Source organism: Aquarana catesbeiana, linkage group LG09, assembly GCF_042186555.1.
Source record: "Aquarana catesbeiana isolate 2022-GZ linkage group LG09, ASM4218655v1, whole genome shotgun sequence".
Classification (NCBI taxonomy): domain Eukaryota; kingdom Metazoa; phylum Chordata; class Amphibia; order Anura; family Ranidae; genus Aquarana; species Aquarana catesbeiana.
This window is the reverse complement of record NC_133332.1, coordinates 107,248,336-107,267,104: the sequence shown is the minus strand read 5'-3', so window position 1 is coordinate 107,267,104 and position 18,769 is coordinate 107,248,336. Positions and strand designations below refer to the sequence as shown.

Sequence of the window (18,769 nt, the reverse complement as noted above, 5' to 3'; positions counted from 1 at the left end):
TTGTCTGTTCCCCAAAGAAGATTTTTATTCACTTCCTTACCCCAGTGATAGGGGATCAGGAAGTAGCAAAAAATCGCAATGGTGTAGCAACAACAAAAATACTTTTAAGTTGAGTGAGAAAAAAAGGCTAACACCTACCTCCTTTAAGGCTTAATTTCATATGTGTTTTTGTGTTCCGGTGAACCCTATCTACCGAGTTACTTGCTGTCACAGTGACAAAAAGTAATGGAAATCTCTGCAATGGAATCACAACCAGCCATTTTAACCAGACAGATGTCCTATACATTCCCTACTCTATCCAAAACTAGAAAAAAGTTTTGTCTGAAAATTAGTTTTAATTAAAGTTTGCACCTATACTTAAGACCATACAAATTGAGAGTCACCTTGTTAACCTTTGCAGGGGATCCTGAATCAAGCGTTAAAGGCTTTTACTGCATCTATTACAATTTTGAAACATTGAGATGTGAGTGGAAAACTGGAAAACTCAGCAATGGCAATTACGAGTTACAATACTGGTTTGTATTCTTTATCCCTTTCATGACTAAGCCTATTTTTGATATTTGGTGTTTACAAGTTAAAATCCATATTTTTTGCTAGAAAATTACTTAGAGCCCCCAAACATTATACATATTTTTTTTAGCAGAGAATCTAGAGAATAAAATGGTGATTTTTGCAATATTTTATATCACACAGTATTTGTGCAGCGGTGTTTTAAATACAACTTTTTGGGAAAAGGGACACTTTCATGAATTAAAAAAAAAACAAACAGTAAAGTTAGCCCAGTTTTTTTGTATAATGTGAAAGATGATGTTACGCCGAGTAAACAGATACCAAACATGTCATGCTTTTCCACGCACTCGTGAAATGGCGACAAACTACGGTACCTAAAAATCTCCATAGGCGACGCTTTAAATTTTTTTTACGGTTACCAAGTTAGAGTTACAGAGGAGGTCTAGTGCTAGAATTATTGCTCTCGCTCTGATGATTGTGGCGATACCTCACATGTGTGATTTGAACACCGTTTACATATGCGGGCGTGACTTCCGTATGCGTTTTCTTTGCTACGCGAGCTCGCGGGGACAGGGGCGCTTTAAAAATTTTTTTTTTCTTATTTATTTTATTTATTTTTGTATTTATAAATTGTGTTAAAAAAAAAATGATCACTTTTATTGCTGTCACAAGGGATGTAAACATCCCTTGTGACAGTAATAGGTGGTGACAGATACTCTTTATGGAGCGATCGGGGGTCTAAAAGACCCCCGATCCCTCCTTTGCACTTCAAAGTATTCAGATCGCCATTTTGGGTGATTCTGAATACTGTATATTTTTTTAAAACCAGCGCCATTGGCAGCCGAGTAAACGGGAAGTGATGTCGTGACGTTTCTTCTGCGTTTACTATTAGGAGGCTGGAATGAAGCTGCTTACAGCTTCGTTCCAGACTGTCACTAGCCTCCGGAGGCGGTGGATAGGTGATCAGGCCTCCCGGTGGATCGGGAGGCCCGGTAAGAGCGGCGGGAGGTGGCGGGAGGGGGGGCACCCCCTCCCGCTCCTCCAGTATAACAGCCGAACAGCTTTTACCTGCATCGGTTGTTATACCTGGAAAGCCGATCGCCGGCTCTAAAAAACAGTACCGGGATGATGCCTGCAGCTGCGGGCATCATTCCGCTATAACCCCCGAAAGCCGAGTATGCACATCTGCGTACGCTCGGCGGGAAGAGGTTATTTACAGAACCTCACCTAACCGAACCTCACTGTATTTGCCTTCACACGACTCGCTCCTTCTTGCAATTTTGGGTTTAAAGAGTATGTGAAGCCAACAGTTTTTTTTTTTAAGGATACAGTACTGAAGAGTTTAAACCCTTATGAATTTATTGACTGTCTGCATCAGACTGTGGAGATTTCCTTTTACTTCCTGTCCTGGAGGAACAACAGGAAATTAGAGGAAATTTCTCCTAAGGGATCCCTGTCAGGGAATATCTGAATAATTAATTTAGTCAGCTATATTATTTGTTTAATTGACTACTATACATATACAATGCCATTTAAGAAGATCCAATGAGCTAAATTGTGGTAATGATAATGGATTGGATATGTACTATACAGTAGATTACTATTTTATATTTTGTACAAGTTATGCATAGCAGATCCGCTCCACTGCATTAACCACTTCAGCCACGGAAGAATTTACCCCCTTCCTGACCAGAGCACTTTTTGCGATTCGGCACTGCGTCGCTTTAACTGACAATTGTGCGGTCGTGCGACGTGGCTCCCAAACAAAATTGACGTCCTTTTTTTCATACAAATATGGCTTTCTTTTGGTGGTATTTGATCGCCTCTGCGGTTTTTATTTTTTGCGCTATAAACAAAAATAGAGAGACAATTTTGAAAAAAACGCATTATTTTTTTACTTTTTGCTATAATAAATATCCCCCAAAAATATATAAAAAAACAATTTTATTCCTCAGTTTAGGCCGATACGTATTCTTCTACATATTTTTGGTAAAAAAAAATTGCAATAAGCGATTATTGATCGGTTTGCGCAAAAGTTATAGCGTTTACAAAATAGGGGATAGTTTTATGCATTTTTATTAATATTTTTTTTTTTAAATGGCGGCGATCAGCGATTTTTATCGTGACTGTGACATTATGGCGGACACATCGGACATTTTTTACACATTTTTGGGACCATTGTCATTTATATAGCAATCAGTGCTATAAAAATGCACTGATTCCTGTGTAAATGACACTGGCAGTGAAGGGGTTAACCACTAGGGGGCGGGGAGGGGTTAAATCAGTACTAGGGAGTGATTACTAACTGTCAGGGGGATGGGCTGTGTGTGTGATGTCACTGATCTCTGCTCCGATGACAGGGATGCTGTTTACATCAACATCTCCCCGTTCTTCCTCCCTGTGGGGCCCGCTGGCCGACTCTTAAAGGGTACGTGATTTTGCCTGTACGAGCCCTTCTGCCGCAGTATATCTGCATGAGGCGGTCGGCAAGCGGTTAAGGACAGCTCACCTTCTCATCATCAAGTAATGTAATCTATGAAAATAAAGGTGACAGTTTTATTAGGTAAGTTAGTTCAAGAGCTAAGATAGAGCATAAAAAGTGCATAACCCTAACCCATGCCAAATCATTACATTCATTTTTCAGTAGAGATAGATTAGTGGAAGATTATTTCCAGTTGATTAATATGAATAAGAATAACTTTAATTTGTAAATCATAACTGGTTCTTGTCATATGCAGATATGTTTACAAAAACAGAATGTTTTTTGGTGATTATACAAAAGCTCAGGTAGCCCTGTCAGTTAACAATGTCTCCTCTCCTGTGGCCAAATGGGAACAAAACATTTTTGATGGAGTTTTAAAAGTCATATTTGGCTCAAGTTTGCAAATGTTGGTCCTAACTGTGTATAATCATATCTATGGAATGGTAAGTCTACCCTGTAGCAGATTTGGCCATCGCTAATAGGGCCTACACATTATATGATAATCAAAGGGAAAATTCCATATTCAGAATAATTATAAGATTTTTATATAGTGTGTACCCAAATTTCAAGAGTCAATTCAGACCTTTCAAAAGAAAAGTACTTAAGGAGCATACTTAAGGAGCAAAATGTTTCTCGTTACTGAACAGAACCTATGATTTTTGTGTAATGTGTACTGGTTTCGTACAATAAAACATCACATGAGAATTAATACACATGACTGGAAAAAAAATTACAACCCAGAAGCACATGCAGCCATTCGTAACAACAAAGTAAATATCATAGGCATTATAAAAATAATGTATAAAAACATGTATAAGACACAATATCCTTTTATTAATTGTAATGGGAGTTGTGTAGCAATATATTAGTCTTCTTGTTTCTGTCATCCTACGGAGCAGTATGGAGCAGAAACCAGGTTCTACGCTATTTGACCAGCAATCTTGCAATTAGTATTGCCCCGTTGTTGGTATCAGGAGAAGGAATAGTGCTTTATTATTTGTGTCTGTAGGAGAAATAGTGCCCCTTCACTGCTATCAGTGGAAGGAATAGTGCCACATCGCTGGTGTCAGTGGGAGAAATAGTGTCTTATCTCTGGAGTCAGTGGGAGGAATTTGGCCCACTTTTGGTGTCAGTGGAAGGAATAGTGCCTGGTATCTCTGCGAGGAATAGTGCCCCAAGGGCCAGATAAAGGCAAGAAAAGGGCTGTATCCGGCCTCCTGGAGACCACTGGTCTAGAACATTATACATACCCTTGCTGGCACACAAGGTAAAGGTATTTACACATATGGGCCCAGTAAATTTAAAGCCCAACTGTAGTCTTCTCAAAACCTGTAAAAATCAAGTCACCTTGATTCAAAAAGCAATTGCTATGTGGATGGATGCAGTAAATATTCTTTCTTTTGAAAGGCAACAGGGGATGTCTGAGAAAAAGACCTGTGATCACTACTTGAAAACAAATGGAAAAAACACTGGATGTACATTTGGAAGACAGGAACTTCAGCTATTCTCCAATTTGTTTGTTTGTGTCACTGGAATCCCTGGCATGGATCCAATCAGACCTTCCTACTTTACTTTCCAGCTTCAAAATATAGGTGAGACATCGGAACCCTGATTGTTTCATTTTGAAATGGTATGCACTGCTACTTACCAATTTTAAAGAAAATCTATAAATCTTAAATTTGTCAAGCCCGTTCCCACAACTGACCAGTTTTTATATAGATTATGATAGTCTTAATAAGGCCTACCCTATATAGGACATTGAGATTTCTGAAACCCGTGTTTGCAAGGTTGAAATACTGTTCTTTCTACCTACAGTGCCTTGCAAAAGTATTCACCCCTTGGCTTTTTAACTATTTTGTTACATTACAGCCTTTAGTTCAATTTTTTTTTTTTAAATCTGAATTTTATGTGATGGATCAGAACACAATAGTCTAAGTTGGTGAAGTAAAATTAGAAAAATATATACATAAAACTATTTTTCAGAAATAAAAAACTGATAATTGGCATGTGCATATGTATTCACCCCCTTTGTTATGAAGCCCATAAAAAGCTCTGGTGTAACCAATTACCTTCAGAAGTCACATAATTAGTGAAATGATGTCAACCTGTGTGCAATCTAAGTGTCACATGATCTGTCATTACATATGCACACCCTTTTGAAAGGCCCCAGAGGCTGCAAAACCTAAGTAGGAGGCACCACTAACCAAACACTGCCATGAAGGCTAAGGAATTCTCCAAACAAGTAAGGGACAATGTTGTTGAGAAGTACAAGTCAGGGTTAGGTTATAAAAAAATATCCAAATCTTTGATGATCCCTAGGAGCACCATCAAATCTATCATAACCAAATGGAAAGAACATGGCACAACAGCAAACCTGCCAAGAGACGGCCGCACACCAAAACTCACGGACCAGGCAAGGAGGGCATTAATCAGAGAGGCAGCACAGAGACCTAAGGTAACCCTGGAGGAGCTGCAGAGTTCAATAGCAGAAGACTGGAGTATCTGTACCTAGGACGACAATAAGCCGTACACTCCATAGAGTTGGGCTTTATGGTAGAGTGGCCAGAAGAAAACCATTACTTTCGGCAAAAAACAAAATGGCACATTTTGAGTTTGCGAAAAGGCATGTGGGAGACTCCCAAAATGTATGGAGGAAGGTGCTCTGGTCTGATGAGACTAAAATTGAACTTTTTGGCCATCAAAGAAAACACTATATCTGGCGCAAACCCAACACATCACTTCACCCAAAGAACACCATCCCCACAGTGAAACAAGGTGGTGGCAGCATCATGCTATGGGGATGTTTTTCAGCAGTCGGGACTGGGAAACTGGTCTGAGTTGAGGGAAAGGTGGATGGTGCTAAATACAGGGATATTCTTGAGCAAAGATTTGAGGCTAGGACGGAGGCTCACCTTCCAGCAGGACAATGACCCCAAACACACTGCTAAAGCAACAATTGAGTGGTTTAAGGGGAAACATGAAAATGTATTGGAATGGCCTAGTCAAAGCCCATACCTCAATCCAATAGAAAATCTGTGGTCAGACTTAAAGATTGCTGTTCACAAGCGCAAACCATCCAACTTGAAGGCGCTGGAGCAGTTTTGCAAGGAGGAATGGGCAAAAATCCCAGTGGTAAGATGTGGCAAGCTCATAGAGACTTATCCAAAGCGACTTGGAGCTGTGATAGCAGCAATAGGTGGCTCTACAAAGTATTGACTTTAGGGGGGTGAATAGTTATGCACATTGACTTTTTCTGTTATTTCGTCCTATTTGTTGTTTGCTTCACAATAAAAAAAAAAACATCTTCAAAGTTGTGGGCATGTTCTGTAAATTAAATGATGCAAATCCTCAAACAATCCATGTTAATTCCAGGTTGTGAGGCAACAAAACACGAAAAATGCCAAGGAGGGTGAATACTTTTGCAAGGCACTGTACTATATATTAAAAGAAAAAAAACAATCTCTAAATGTGATCTGGCTATGTAGTAGGAAATACTGTAGGGATGTGGGATGATCAGAGTGATTTCCACAAAATTGATTTGGCCGTTTATCATTTGCAAAAATCTGGAAACTCTCAATTTATGCTCACTGAGACACATAGTTGAACTTAGCTTGAACAAAAACTTGAGCTGTCAGATCTGGTTTTCTTAGCACAAATGTCTATAAGAATAGTTTACTTTGGTAACCAAAGCAATGTAGTGTGCAATTTAAACAAAATCACATTTTTATTAATGTAATAGGTAAACCCGGTCCTCCAGAAGATGTAAATATCAGCAAAAGTCAGGTTGCTGAATTCACATTGGATTGGACACCACCCAAAGGCAAAATTCCTGCACGCTGTTTAGAATATGAAATTGAGTATAAAGACCAAACAGACACTTGGAAGGTTTGTATTCTATACATTTCTTTTTCTTTTTAGATCTGTCTTTTCTTCCAACCTTTTTTCCATATTTAATTTCCTACATGTTCTGAAGAGCCTTCTACTTTTGATCATATGGTTTATTACAGGTTTGTTAGAAATGTTTTTGTAATGTTTAGAAGTTTAATAAAATCATGCATTTTTTTTTATTGCAAATATTAGGTATTTGTTGAGTTCTGTCTGGGGTATGTGACTTGACTTTTTTCCCTAGGCCATTGTCAATTGTACAAGTGTCCTCACAGAAAGTTTTTTCCTCACCTCCTGTTCAGGTGATAACATAAATATCAATGATGGCAAAACAGACAAATTTTAATAAAAATCTGATAGGAGTGTTAACTATTCCTATTACCTGTTCCATGCTAAACCAAAAAAAACTATTGTAAAAAGAGAAGTGTGAGCTCCTAAAAAACATAAATGCTCACCTAGATAACTGCAGCATTGATCTAGACTGCAGCTGTTCCCCATTGGCACTACATTGAGAACTAAGAGATCAAAGGCCACTGATCGCTCAGTTTGTGGGTTCGCTCTGAAGACAGAGTGGTGACTGTCAGTCACCGTCTGTGTGCTCTGCCCCTCCAGCACTCACCCGAGTGCCAGACTGTGCAAGGCTCAGGCTTTCAACGGCAGGCTTAGAAGCTTAGCCAGCTGCAGCTCAAGCATCTGGGCAGATCCCAGCATTATTGTCAGGATCCCTACCCAGCCTGGACCAGATCTGTGATTTCAGCTGACAGCAGACTTTAGCTCGCTGTCGGCTAAATCTGGGTCACAGGAGTGCAGAGTTAAGTGCACTCCTGTGACTCACGGGAGAAGCATGGCCAAATAAGGTTTGGCTATACTTCTTTTTTCATTATACAGAATGTACTTTACTAAACCCTAACCAATACAGAATGGATTAGGATTAGTTGCTGTGAGCCCTGCTCTTCATCATTGACAGGTTGTTCCTTGAAGTAGCAGTTTCCATCACTGACATCTGCATGCAAATGACAGATGTGCACAATTTAATAAATATTTTTTTCCAAATTCATCCAGAAAATGTACTTAAAGATGGGGTAAAATTGTAAGGGCCCATTCACACTTCTTTAGTCCTATGCACTGAATTGTTGTGCGTTGTGTCACACCTTAACATGCAATGTGTTAAAGTAGCCTTTTCATTTGGAATGGGCTGCCAAAACACAGAAATGTTCCAAAAAATGGAAATTTAGTAGATAGTGTATTGCCATGGGTTGTGCTGCACTACAATGCAGGTGCTTTGGCGTTACGTTGCCTTAATGCTAATGCAACATGCATTGCTTTGCGGTAAAATATGTGTTACCACAACACACCACAGTGTAAAGGTGTGCTTTAGCCCTAAAGGATAATTTACCTTATTTTGAACATTGGCATCTTCACCTTGGGCCCAATCCCAGCCATTGTTTTCAGAACTCATACGCAACTTTGAAATGTTGCTTGGCTTTGACCTGACCTCTAAAGTAAAATAAAACCAAAGAATTTCCAGGCTCAACTTACCAACCAGCCTGCGACCAACCGAATTAACCTGCCTAACAGTGTGCATTAAAAACAGGGGTTTAGTTGCACACATTTGCAAATACATGCATAAGCTGCAGGCCACAGCAAGGCACCCTGTATCCTACAGACCCTAACTCTAACTTTGAGGAGTGTCCACAGTGGGAGCACATGTATTCTAATAGATAGATGAAGGGCAGATGACTGGAGGGAGCCCAATCCTCTTTAAAGGCGCAGGAGCACACTGAACACCCAGCACATTGCACAATGGCAGCAAAGGTGTCAGTGCGTTGCCTGACCAATATGTCAACAATACAAAAAAAGGGTCACTGCACCCATCTATAACTGGTCTTCACAGCAAGGATCACTGGAAGGGCAAACGTATGTAAAATAAAACCAAAGAATTTCCAAGCTCAACTTACCAACCAGCCTGCGACCAACCGAATTAACCTGCCTAACAGTATGCGTTAAAAACAGGGGTTTAGTTGCACACATTTGCAAATACATGCATAAGCTGCAGGCCACGGCAAGGCACCCTTCCAGTGCTCCTTGATGTGAAGACCAGTTATAGATGGGAGCAGTAACCCTTTTTTTGTATTCCTGACCTCTAAAGTCCTTTTTATTTATATACTTTTTACAAGGGCTCTAACTGGTCTATCAGCTGTGAATTGAGATGGGATTGGTCATTAGGGATAGTTATAATTTGCAAATATTCATTGATTTTTGTTTTGACTCTTTGAATAAACCAGAAGACCTTTCAATTGTTTTTAATACTACAATTTAAATGTAATTGATCTTCTTCCTTTCTAGACAATTGCAGAACAGAGAGAGTCCACTCATAGCTTTAACATGTCTGCTCCATTGCCTGGATTCTGTGTCCGTATCCGTAGCAAAACAAACAGATACTGTGCAGATGATGGATATTGGAGTGATTGGAGCTCTGAAAGCTGTTGGGAAGGTAATGTGTATACTGTAATTACATTGTCAGAAGAAAATGGGGTAGGCAAAGCAGGTTGAATACATGCAAAAAGAATATCATAAATAGTTTCCCCCTCAACTTCTGTTTTCAACACATCAAATAGACAGGAAGTGAGGAGAAGTTTTTCAAATGGGATTTACAAGCAAATTGTAGATGAGTGCATTCCATAAGGCATACAGACCTCCTAAAATGGCAGATGCTATAAAGACATAGATAGATGGTGTGGTTGTTACAGAGCAATGCAAAGTGAGGTATGTCACCTGGACAATAACATAATTCTCATCAAAAGTATTTACTGGAGTCACATAACAGAAAGATGCAATGAGAGAAAGCGGTGGAAGGTCAGGGGGATTTTTACGGTGCCGAATACAAAAAGAGAAAAGTTTTTTCCATCAGTTAAAATAGAAAAGAATTTTATTAAATGACATGCTTAAAAAATATTTGAACATATAAAATTACAGGTGTTTGGTGGTCATGTATTAAACAGATAAATCAAAGTTCACAGAGGAGACGTTGCACACTAGCCCGACATGTTTCGCTATTAGCTTCCTCAGGGGATGTGCAAGGCTTAATCGAAACCACTAAACATATGAAATATAGAGATATTATAGCATACATATAAATCATACAGTCAAATTTATCATACAGAAGAATGATGTGTGAGCTTGGTTGCCAAAGAGAGACATGGATACAAACACATACCCAAACAAATGCTAGCACCTGCAAACCACCAGGTTGGACCCTAGACAATCACCCCAAATAACCCGATCCAAGAGAATCAGTCAGGTGTGGCCATAGAGGGCAGAAGGGCAACACTGGGGGACAATAAATGTTCGTAGAATTAAAAATAGTTTGGTAGATAATTTTAAGGATGATGAAGAAGGGGCAGTTGTCTCATTGGTTAAATACTTACTAAGGAGTATGTGCCTAGTGATCCACAGGGGAGACACTCTTACACAAGAGCTTTAATAGGACTGTGGGAAGCAGACTGAAAGAATAATAAAGAAAATCTATGTATAGAGGTGCTATGAGCATAAAGAGACACTGCCATCAGCCGGCATATTGGTATATACCATCACTTCAATCCCCATTATATTCAATTTTTGACACTTGAACATATCCCCATAGATTCCCACGGTGGCAGTGTCGATCGCATCTTGTTACAGCTAGAGGCTCGGTGGATTTACGACCTCAAAGCCACATCTTTTTCTGGTTTCAATGAGAGCCTTAGTTTCAAGTCCTTTCTTTAGTCCCAATAAATGTCAGCCCCTAGGCCATCCCTCTTTTGGCTGTTTCCCATGCTTGGAGATTCATTTCTCCTACCCTCCTTTCCCTCCCCCTCCTCCTCTTACCTCCCCACTCCCTTTTTCCCATAAGCTAGTGTCCCTATCTCTATCAATACCTTATCATTAATCATCTGTCATATACTTTGTTTATTTAAATTTGTGTACTATACTTATTGTTTATTTACAGTTGTTTAATTTTGTATGCTTTATGATTCAATTCTCTTCATTACTAGTATTAGCCATACACATCTGTAAGTGAGCTTGGTTGCCCTTAGAAACACTTGGTCAGTCAGAGCTGTTTTGTGGTCCTGCTCTGCTTCCCTTGTCCTTCTCTGCTTTTCCCCGGTCCATCTATGTCGGTCACCAGATTTTCCTCCCCCTTTTTTCCAGTTCTGAGGAATGGGTCTTTGGTGGGACATACAGACGCCCAGGGCTTGCTTTATTCATCTATTAGCAAGCCCATTTATACGCTTGGCTGCGCAGGGGGAACCCATCTGATCCTAAGCTGGCTTTTGCCACCTCGGATCATACCTCTTCCTTGCCATCTCTGCATGTCCCGGGCCACTGCAGAGAGGCTGGAGTTTCCACGCGTTCGTCCTGTCCACCTTGGATGGACCTGACTCCTCCCTCCTCGCGTAGCCTCCTGGGTAGTGTAGTTTGAAGGTTTTGGCCCCCCCCTGCGCATGCGCACAGGCGTCTTCTCATCCACCTCGAGCCGATGACGTCACACGCCGGCTCGTCGGAGGATAGATTTAAACCGGCTTATCTGGCTGTTTATTCAGCCAGAGCCGGAGGGAGATGCTCTTATCCAGTGGTGCTTGTTAAGATCGGTAAGCAAGGATCTAGCCTGATAGGCTTTATATAACTGATTGCTTCTCTTCATAGCTCTTCCTCCTTTGTGCGCCTTGGCCATTCACTGTCTTTCAATATCACTGCATACACTTCCCTCTTCATTCTTGGCGTTCCTTCCCCTCAATGCAGTGGAATTTACTGGAGATCTTTTCTCCTTCTATCTATTTCAATGTTTTTTTCCCCCTTCATTTCTCCTTTGCTCTTTTTCTCCCTATTATTTCCTACTCGTTTGACTCTTTGATTTCTATCTACCTTCTCTTTATGCTCATAGCACCTCTATACATAGATTTTCTTTATTATTCTTTCAGTCTGCTTCCTGCAGCCAAACTCCCACAGTCCTATTAAAGCTCTTGTGTTATGCCCCGTACACACGGTCGGACATTGATCGGACATTCCAACAACAAAATCCTAGGATTTTTTCTGACGGATGTTGGCTCAAACTTGTCTTGCATACACACGGTCACACAAAGTAGTCGGAAAATCCGATCATTCTGAACGCGGTGACGTAAAACACGTACGTCGGGACTATAAACGGGGCAGTAGCCAATAGCTTTCATCTCTTTATTTATTCTGAGCATGCGTGGCACTTTGTGCGTCGGATTTGTGTACACACGGTCGGAAATTCCGACAACGGATTTTGTTGTCGGAAAATTTTATAGCCTACTCTCAAACTTTGTGTGTCGGAAAATCTGATGGAAAATGTGTGATGGAGCCTACACACGGTCGGAATTTCCGACAACAAGGTCCTATCACACATTTTCCATCGGAAAATCCGACCGTGTGTACGGGGCATAAGAGTGTCTCCCTTGTGGATCACTAGGCACATACTCCTTAGTAAGTATTTAACCAATGAGACAACTGTCCCTTCTTTATCATACTTAAAATTATCTACCAAACTATTTTAATTTTTCTACAAACATTTATTGTCCTCCAGTGTCACCCTTCTGCCCTCTATGGCTACACCTGATTGATTCTCTTGGATCGGGTTATTTGGGGTGATTGTCTAGGGTCAAACCTGGTGGTTTGCGGGTGCTAGCATTTGTTTGGGTAAGTGTTTGTATCCATGTCTCTCTTTGGCAACCAAGCTCACACATCATTCTTCTGTATGATAAATTTGACTGTATGATTTATATGTATGCTATAATATCTCTATATTTCAGATGTTTAGTGGTTTCGATTAAGATGGCACATCCCCTGAGGAAGCTAATAGCGAAACATGTCGGGCTAGTGTGCAACGTCTCCTCTGTGAACTTTGATTTATCTGTTTAATACATGACCACCAAACACCTGTAATTTTATATGTTCGAATCTTTTTTAAGCATGTCATTTAATAAAATTCTTTTCTATTTTAACTGATGGAAAAAACTTTTCTCTTTTTGTATTCGGCACCGTAAAAATCCCCCTGACCTTCCACCGCTTTCTCTCATATACATTGGGATGAGGTACCTAATTTAAGGGGTGCTGCATCATCAACCAGACCAATCCCCTGTTTTAGAAAGATGCAATGTTTTTGGGCCTCAAGTGGACCTCTTCATCAGGGAAACAGTGACCATCACTACTGAGACACCAATACGTTACCTCTTTCTGTTATGTGACTACAGAAAATATTTTTTAATGGCAAATATGCCAGTGTGCTGGTGAGACACCTCACTTTATATTTCAAATAGGGACATACAGTACAACTGAAAAATAGTTGTCAGGTGCTCTAATCCTTTTCTCTTCTATAAAACTCTAAAATAATAATGTTGTTTGCTGGAATTGGGCTTTAACACATTTGCTAATTTATGTTATTTTTATGACATGTCAGCTAAGTACTAAAAACAGTGCTAGATCATAAAATGTTACCGTGAGATGGTTTATACTATTTAACATAATTGCTGGGAATTCAGTCAAATAAAATATTGCGCACAGCTGTGAAAACAGCTTTAATCATCTGCCTCATAGACTAACCTGAAAAGGTTTTTGATCCTGTTCCAATGTATCCTGGACAAAAAATTTTACTTTAAATGAATGTGTACATCCACATTATGTAGAAGATACAGAGGTTCAGCACCACTAGCAATTTTTGGATATTACATAATTTCCCAAGTATTTTTTTTCTGTTTAATATAGAGTCATTCATGCTACCTTCCTTCTTTGTCTGCAACACATATCATAGCTTCCAGTGGTCTCCTATTTGGAGGGACTGCCCCTCTTTTGAAACCAAATCCCTTTGCCCATCATTGCTACTCATTTTTGCTCCAATGTATCGATCTGTTTTTTTCTGGACTTTTTACCAACGCAAAGTGGTATACTAAATAAGACCATTGATCCTACCTAGAAATGATTGGATTTTTTTTTAACCGGGTCTATGGAACCATTAAGATTGTTGGTTTCGATATCTCAACTTCCCTTTCACCTTAGTTTGCTCTAGACTTCACAAACCAGCTCCTAAACAAGCTATCTCTGCTGAAAGGCCTTTTGCCTCTTTTGCCTTTATCTGTTTGCAGAGTAAGATCCTTAAATGATTTGTAGAATATCAATGCTATAATAATATACTGTAGTTAAAGTTTGCTTTAGGTAAACTTTTGCCCTGATAAATACATAATGAAATATATTTCTCATTTCAGAGTCATCACCAATACCTGAGATACCTAACATGAAGTGGGTCTACTGCATTGGTGTTTTAGCTGCAGTTCTATTGGGTTTCTTTGTGATTGCAATGCTTTATGTACTCAGGAAGAAAAGGTACGTGTCCACAAATAAAATATTTATAAGATGTAATGATGTAATATTGTTTCTGTTGGAACACAATGGTATTACTATAGTTTAAAGTAGGTGTTACCCCCCCTAACTGTATGGCATTTAATTAGCTAAAATGTTATGTATCAAACACAATTTATTTTTTATCCCATGCTGCTGGTTTCCTGCAGCCTCTTTCAACTATTTCTTGTCTGCATGCACTCGCCTAGCATTGGCTGCACATCTGTGCCCTGGACTAGCTTCCTGATAGAGACAACAATGGACCATCCCTGGATCCATCAATGATTCATGTAACAGGGTGACACCACAGGAGTACAACTGGGATACAGTTGTCACCCTACCAGATTAAATGCCTGGTCTTAAATCTCAAATGGTTGTGCTGCATTGAACATAAGGCAGTTGTTGACCATTGTGTAGGGAGGGAGATTAGGGGTAGCAGCAAAACAAATTATATTTTTTATGCCTTGTGGGGCCATCTTTGAATTCTTTGGAGTAAAGAAAAGAGAAAAAATGAGAGGAGTTGCAATATCATCAGTTGCTTAAACAGGGAGGTTTGAGCTCTGCAGAGATTGTGCTGCTGTGAATTAAAGGATAAATTCACTTTAAAAAAAATAAATAAATGCACATGTTTTGCAGGTAAAAAAATGTGCATTTATTTATTTTTTTTGAAGGAGCCTGCACAGCATTGCACCCAAGATCAGGAGTGCAATCTCGCGCTCCTGCAAACTCTCAGCATAGCTGTCTGCTCGTACCTCATATGTGCAGGCAGTTACCAGAAAGCAGGAAGATCAAGGACTATGAGAAAGCTCACCATTGCCCTTGTAGTTCATTGAGAACTGCAAGCCATCAGCCACAATGGCTGATGGTACTTATAGGCATTCATTCACAGGAAACTGTGAATGAAAGATGCGGCAGTGTGGGATGAGCCCCACATAGGCTTGCTGTTTTCAAATTGTAACAGTGGGTGCAGGGAGAAGATCCCCCGCCGACTGTCACAGGGAGGGGGGTTCAGGGGAGAGGCTGCAGATGCTGGAACATAATGTAAATGAAAACCCCTGTGTGCTTCCACAACCTAACCTCAAAATCAACAAGATAAGTAAAAAAAAAACTGCAGTAAACACACAATGGGGTTCATTTACGAAAGCTGGAGAGTGCAAAATTTGGTGCAGCTCTGAAAAGGAACGAATCAGCTTCCAAGTTGTTTTGTCAAAGATTAATTGGACGAGTTGAAGTTAGAAGCTAATTTACCTACATGCACAGCTGCATCAGATTCTGAGTTCTCCAGTTTTAGTAAATCAACCCTAATATGTTCCCACACCAAATATAGGAAATCTCAAAAAAGTGTTGCGCTGCTCAAATGAATAAAAAACTATAATTGAATATAAAAATACTACCAAACTTATATCATAACATGTGATAACATATATGTTTGGTAGTATTTTCTATTTGGTTATTGTTTTTATTAATATGAGCAGCACAACACCTTTTTGAGATATTAGATGTTGGAACATGTTTTATGTTCCACCCTAAAAATGGGTAGAACATATAACATGTTCCAAAGGTGAACTTATCCTTTAACATCCTATAACAATATTTTTGATAATGTAAAGGGTAAAGTCTGTATGAGGATGTATGATAATCTAAGTGCCTAAGGCAGAGTGAATGCTATTTACCATGTATGTAAAAAGTGTAATATTAGTAATATCTGTCACAGTTTATTATTATTTAGACAATATTTAGGCAATACATGTCTATGAATGAGCATCACACTAGGACATGTAATTAAATAAAACAACAGCATGTAGCTGTATATCAGGAAATAGATCTTCATATAGCTTGAATATTATTGTTTGGGGTGGTATTTATACACAGTAGTCCATTTGATAGATGCAAAGTTTTATTGCTATCTAACTGGATATGCTCAACAATGTGATGTGAAATTTACATTCAACAAACCTGAAAAAATAGCAAAATTTCATGCAAACAAAATCTTTGTCTGTACCATCTGCATATGAATAAACCATGGGGGTGATTTGATATAACTGGAGAGTGCAAAATCTGGTGCAGCTCTGCATATAAACCAATCAGCTTCCAGTTTTTTAGTCAAAGCTTAATGAAACAAGCTAAAGTTAGAAGCTGATTGACTTTGGTATGAGCCAGATTCTGCACTCTTCTGTTTTAGTAAATGTGTATTCAGCTCACATATGATATATTTTTGGTATTATTTTTATATTTGATTATTGTTTTTTATTGATTTGAGCAGCGCAACAATTTTTGGAGATTTCCTATTTTTTTTATGTGGGAACACATTGGGGTTGATTTGCTAAAACTGGTGCACTCGGAATCTGGTGCAGCTGTGCATGTAGGCAATCAGCTTCTAACTTCAACTTGTCCATTTAAGCTTTGACAACAAAAAGATGGAAGCTGATTGATTTCCATGCAGAGCTACACTAGATTTTACACTCTCCCATTTTAGTCAATCTACCTCCATGTGTATTCAGCTCACTGGTGGTGTGGTATGTGATACATAAACATGGTAGGCTAAAAATATATATTTAAAAATGCTTATATTATGTCAATTATAATTATCTTCCAAATTATTCATTTATATATGGCAGGTCTCAGCATTTTTTTTATAACTATTCATAACGGTTTTAAAGTGATAATTTAGCAAATTATATCCATAAGTCCCTTTTCTCTATTCATATTGTAAATTAAGTGAAAATTGTTACACTTCAGTATGGCAACTAGTTTATTAGCAAGGTAGATATATGTTACTGCCTATTTTTAATACAGACCAAAAACATTTTTTATTATCATGCTGCTCTTTATTAAAAGCAACATTTTTTTTTTGTTGATACAGAACAGTGGAGAAGAGTTAAAACCCATTGTTGGGAAAGAGTACTCTGTACAGAGCATGTAAAATCTCATTTTAGTTGTTATAATTACTTACTCTATCCTCCCAATTGTATGCTTACTATTGAAATATTATGATCCTAAAATGAAGCTCTTATTTGTTTTTACAGGCACTGGTCAGAGAAGTTACACCACAAAGCTAAAGAAATTGTTTACTGATCTTTCTGATGCTATGTACAGAATTATGAGTCATGCATCATACAATACAATAAAGGTCATCAGATGTGCAGAAACGCATAGCTCCCATGTTACACTGGACTTACCATGATATAGCACTTTACAATGAAGGGCATTTAAAAAGCTAATTACAATTACAATTTCTTAAGCTAGTTGCCATTTCCAAAATGGCCACATTTCAGACTGTTTAAATTGTTCCTAAATAAAGCCTTCTACTTGTGCCTCTTAAAGGGGAATTTTAATCTAAGCCTGGTTGGGACCCTTCTTTGTAATAACACAGAGATGTCCCTCCTCCAGCAATCCACAATTTGTAGCGAAAAATACACAAACATTATCTAATAAATATATTTTTTTTTCATTGTAACTGTTAATATTTAATAGTTATTCCTATGTATTTTAGATGCCTATTTTTAAAAATGATGTCCAAATAGACTTTCTGTAAATGGATGATTTATATTTTTAAATAAAACAATTTTAACTATTATAATGTAACCTATACAAAGCACTTTTGATGTCTGGAGTCTGCTTTAAAATTGTTAGTCAAAAAACTGAGCTTTTATTTCTGTGTAGAAAAAGTTTCTTTGGAGGCACTAACTCCAACACTGCTATTTAAGTAAAGCTGCCAGGAGAAAAAAACTGCTACCTGCGTACACCAGCAGTAGTTATGGCTGAATGCTAGCCAGATAGATGCTTGATAATGCAGACACTTGCCTGTCTCCTGTGTGTTTAAAGTGATAAGCAAATGAGAGTGTGCATAGGATGGAAGGTAACCGTATGTTTTGATACACCCTGGAAATGTTGGCGCTTTGGCAATCATAACAGCATGGGGTTTGCCCATACCTGCAGGCTTACAAAAGGTTGCTGCAGATAGTTCAGGCACCTTTGTATGCCTGCAATTTATCCCTGCAGCAGGGATACATTTTTTAATTTACAGAGACTCTTAAAGAAAACCTGTTGCTGATTTACTAAAGACAAATAAGCTGTTCACTTTACAATGAAACTTTCCTTTTGTTTAGTGAATTAGACTTTGCTAACTTCCGTCATCCATTCGTGTGTAAACAAAAACAGTTTTTTTTTCATTGTTCTTGCACATGATTGGGTATTCTTTACAAACTGAATTTTCAACATATTAACTAAGCTAGGTAAAAATTCCCTTGTAAAGTGGAAATTCATCAAGTGAAATGAACGTGCTCACATTTTTTTGTGAAATAACCCAGCTGGTAACCCCACTAGTCTTTGCAAAAACCACTTATATTCACCATGCTTTGACTCCCCTCATGTCTCCTTTGCAGCCAATGGCAATACCCAGCATTTACAGGTATGGGGAGAGAATAATACCTCCTCTCCTTTGACGTTGCTTGGGTCTCACAACAATTTGTTAGGCCCATGTACTGATATATGACC

At 38.8% G+C, this 18,769-nt stretch overlaps 1 protein-coding gene across 4 annotated transcripts in view; it reads left to right on the top strand.

Annotated features, from left to right (window-relative positions):
* Positions 1 to 17,870, top strand: part of IL13RA2 (interleukin 13 receptor subunit alpha 2) — a 108,889-nt gene extending 91,019 nt beyond the window's left edge. For all 4 annotated transcript variants that reach the window (XM_073599122.1, XM_073599124.1, XM_073599123.1 and 1 more), the window contains 6 exons: positions 401 to 515; positions 4,400 to 4,584; positions 6,732 to 6,877; positions 9,224 to 9,371; positions 14,140 to 14,257; positions 17,299 to 17,870. In XM_073599122.1, the coding sequence (XP_073455223.1) occupies positions 401 to 515; positions 4,400 to 4,584; positions 6,732 to 6,877; positions 9,224 to 9,371; positions 14,140 to 14,257; positions 17,299 to 17,347 (761 nt within the window). In that variant the 3' untranslated portion in view covers positions 17,348 to 17,870. The remainder of the gene's footprint in view (positions 1 to 400; positions 516 to 4,399; positions 4,585 to 6,731; positions 6,878 to 9,223; positions 9,372 to 14,139; positions 14,258 to 17,298) is intronic.
* Positions 17,871 to 18,769: the final 899 nt, after the last annotated feature.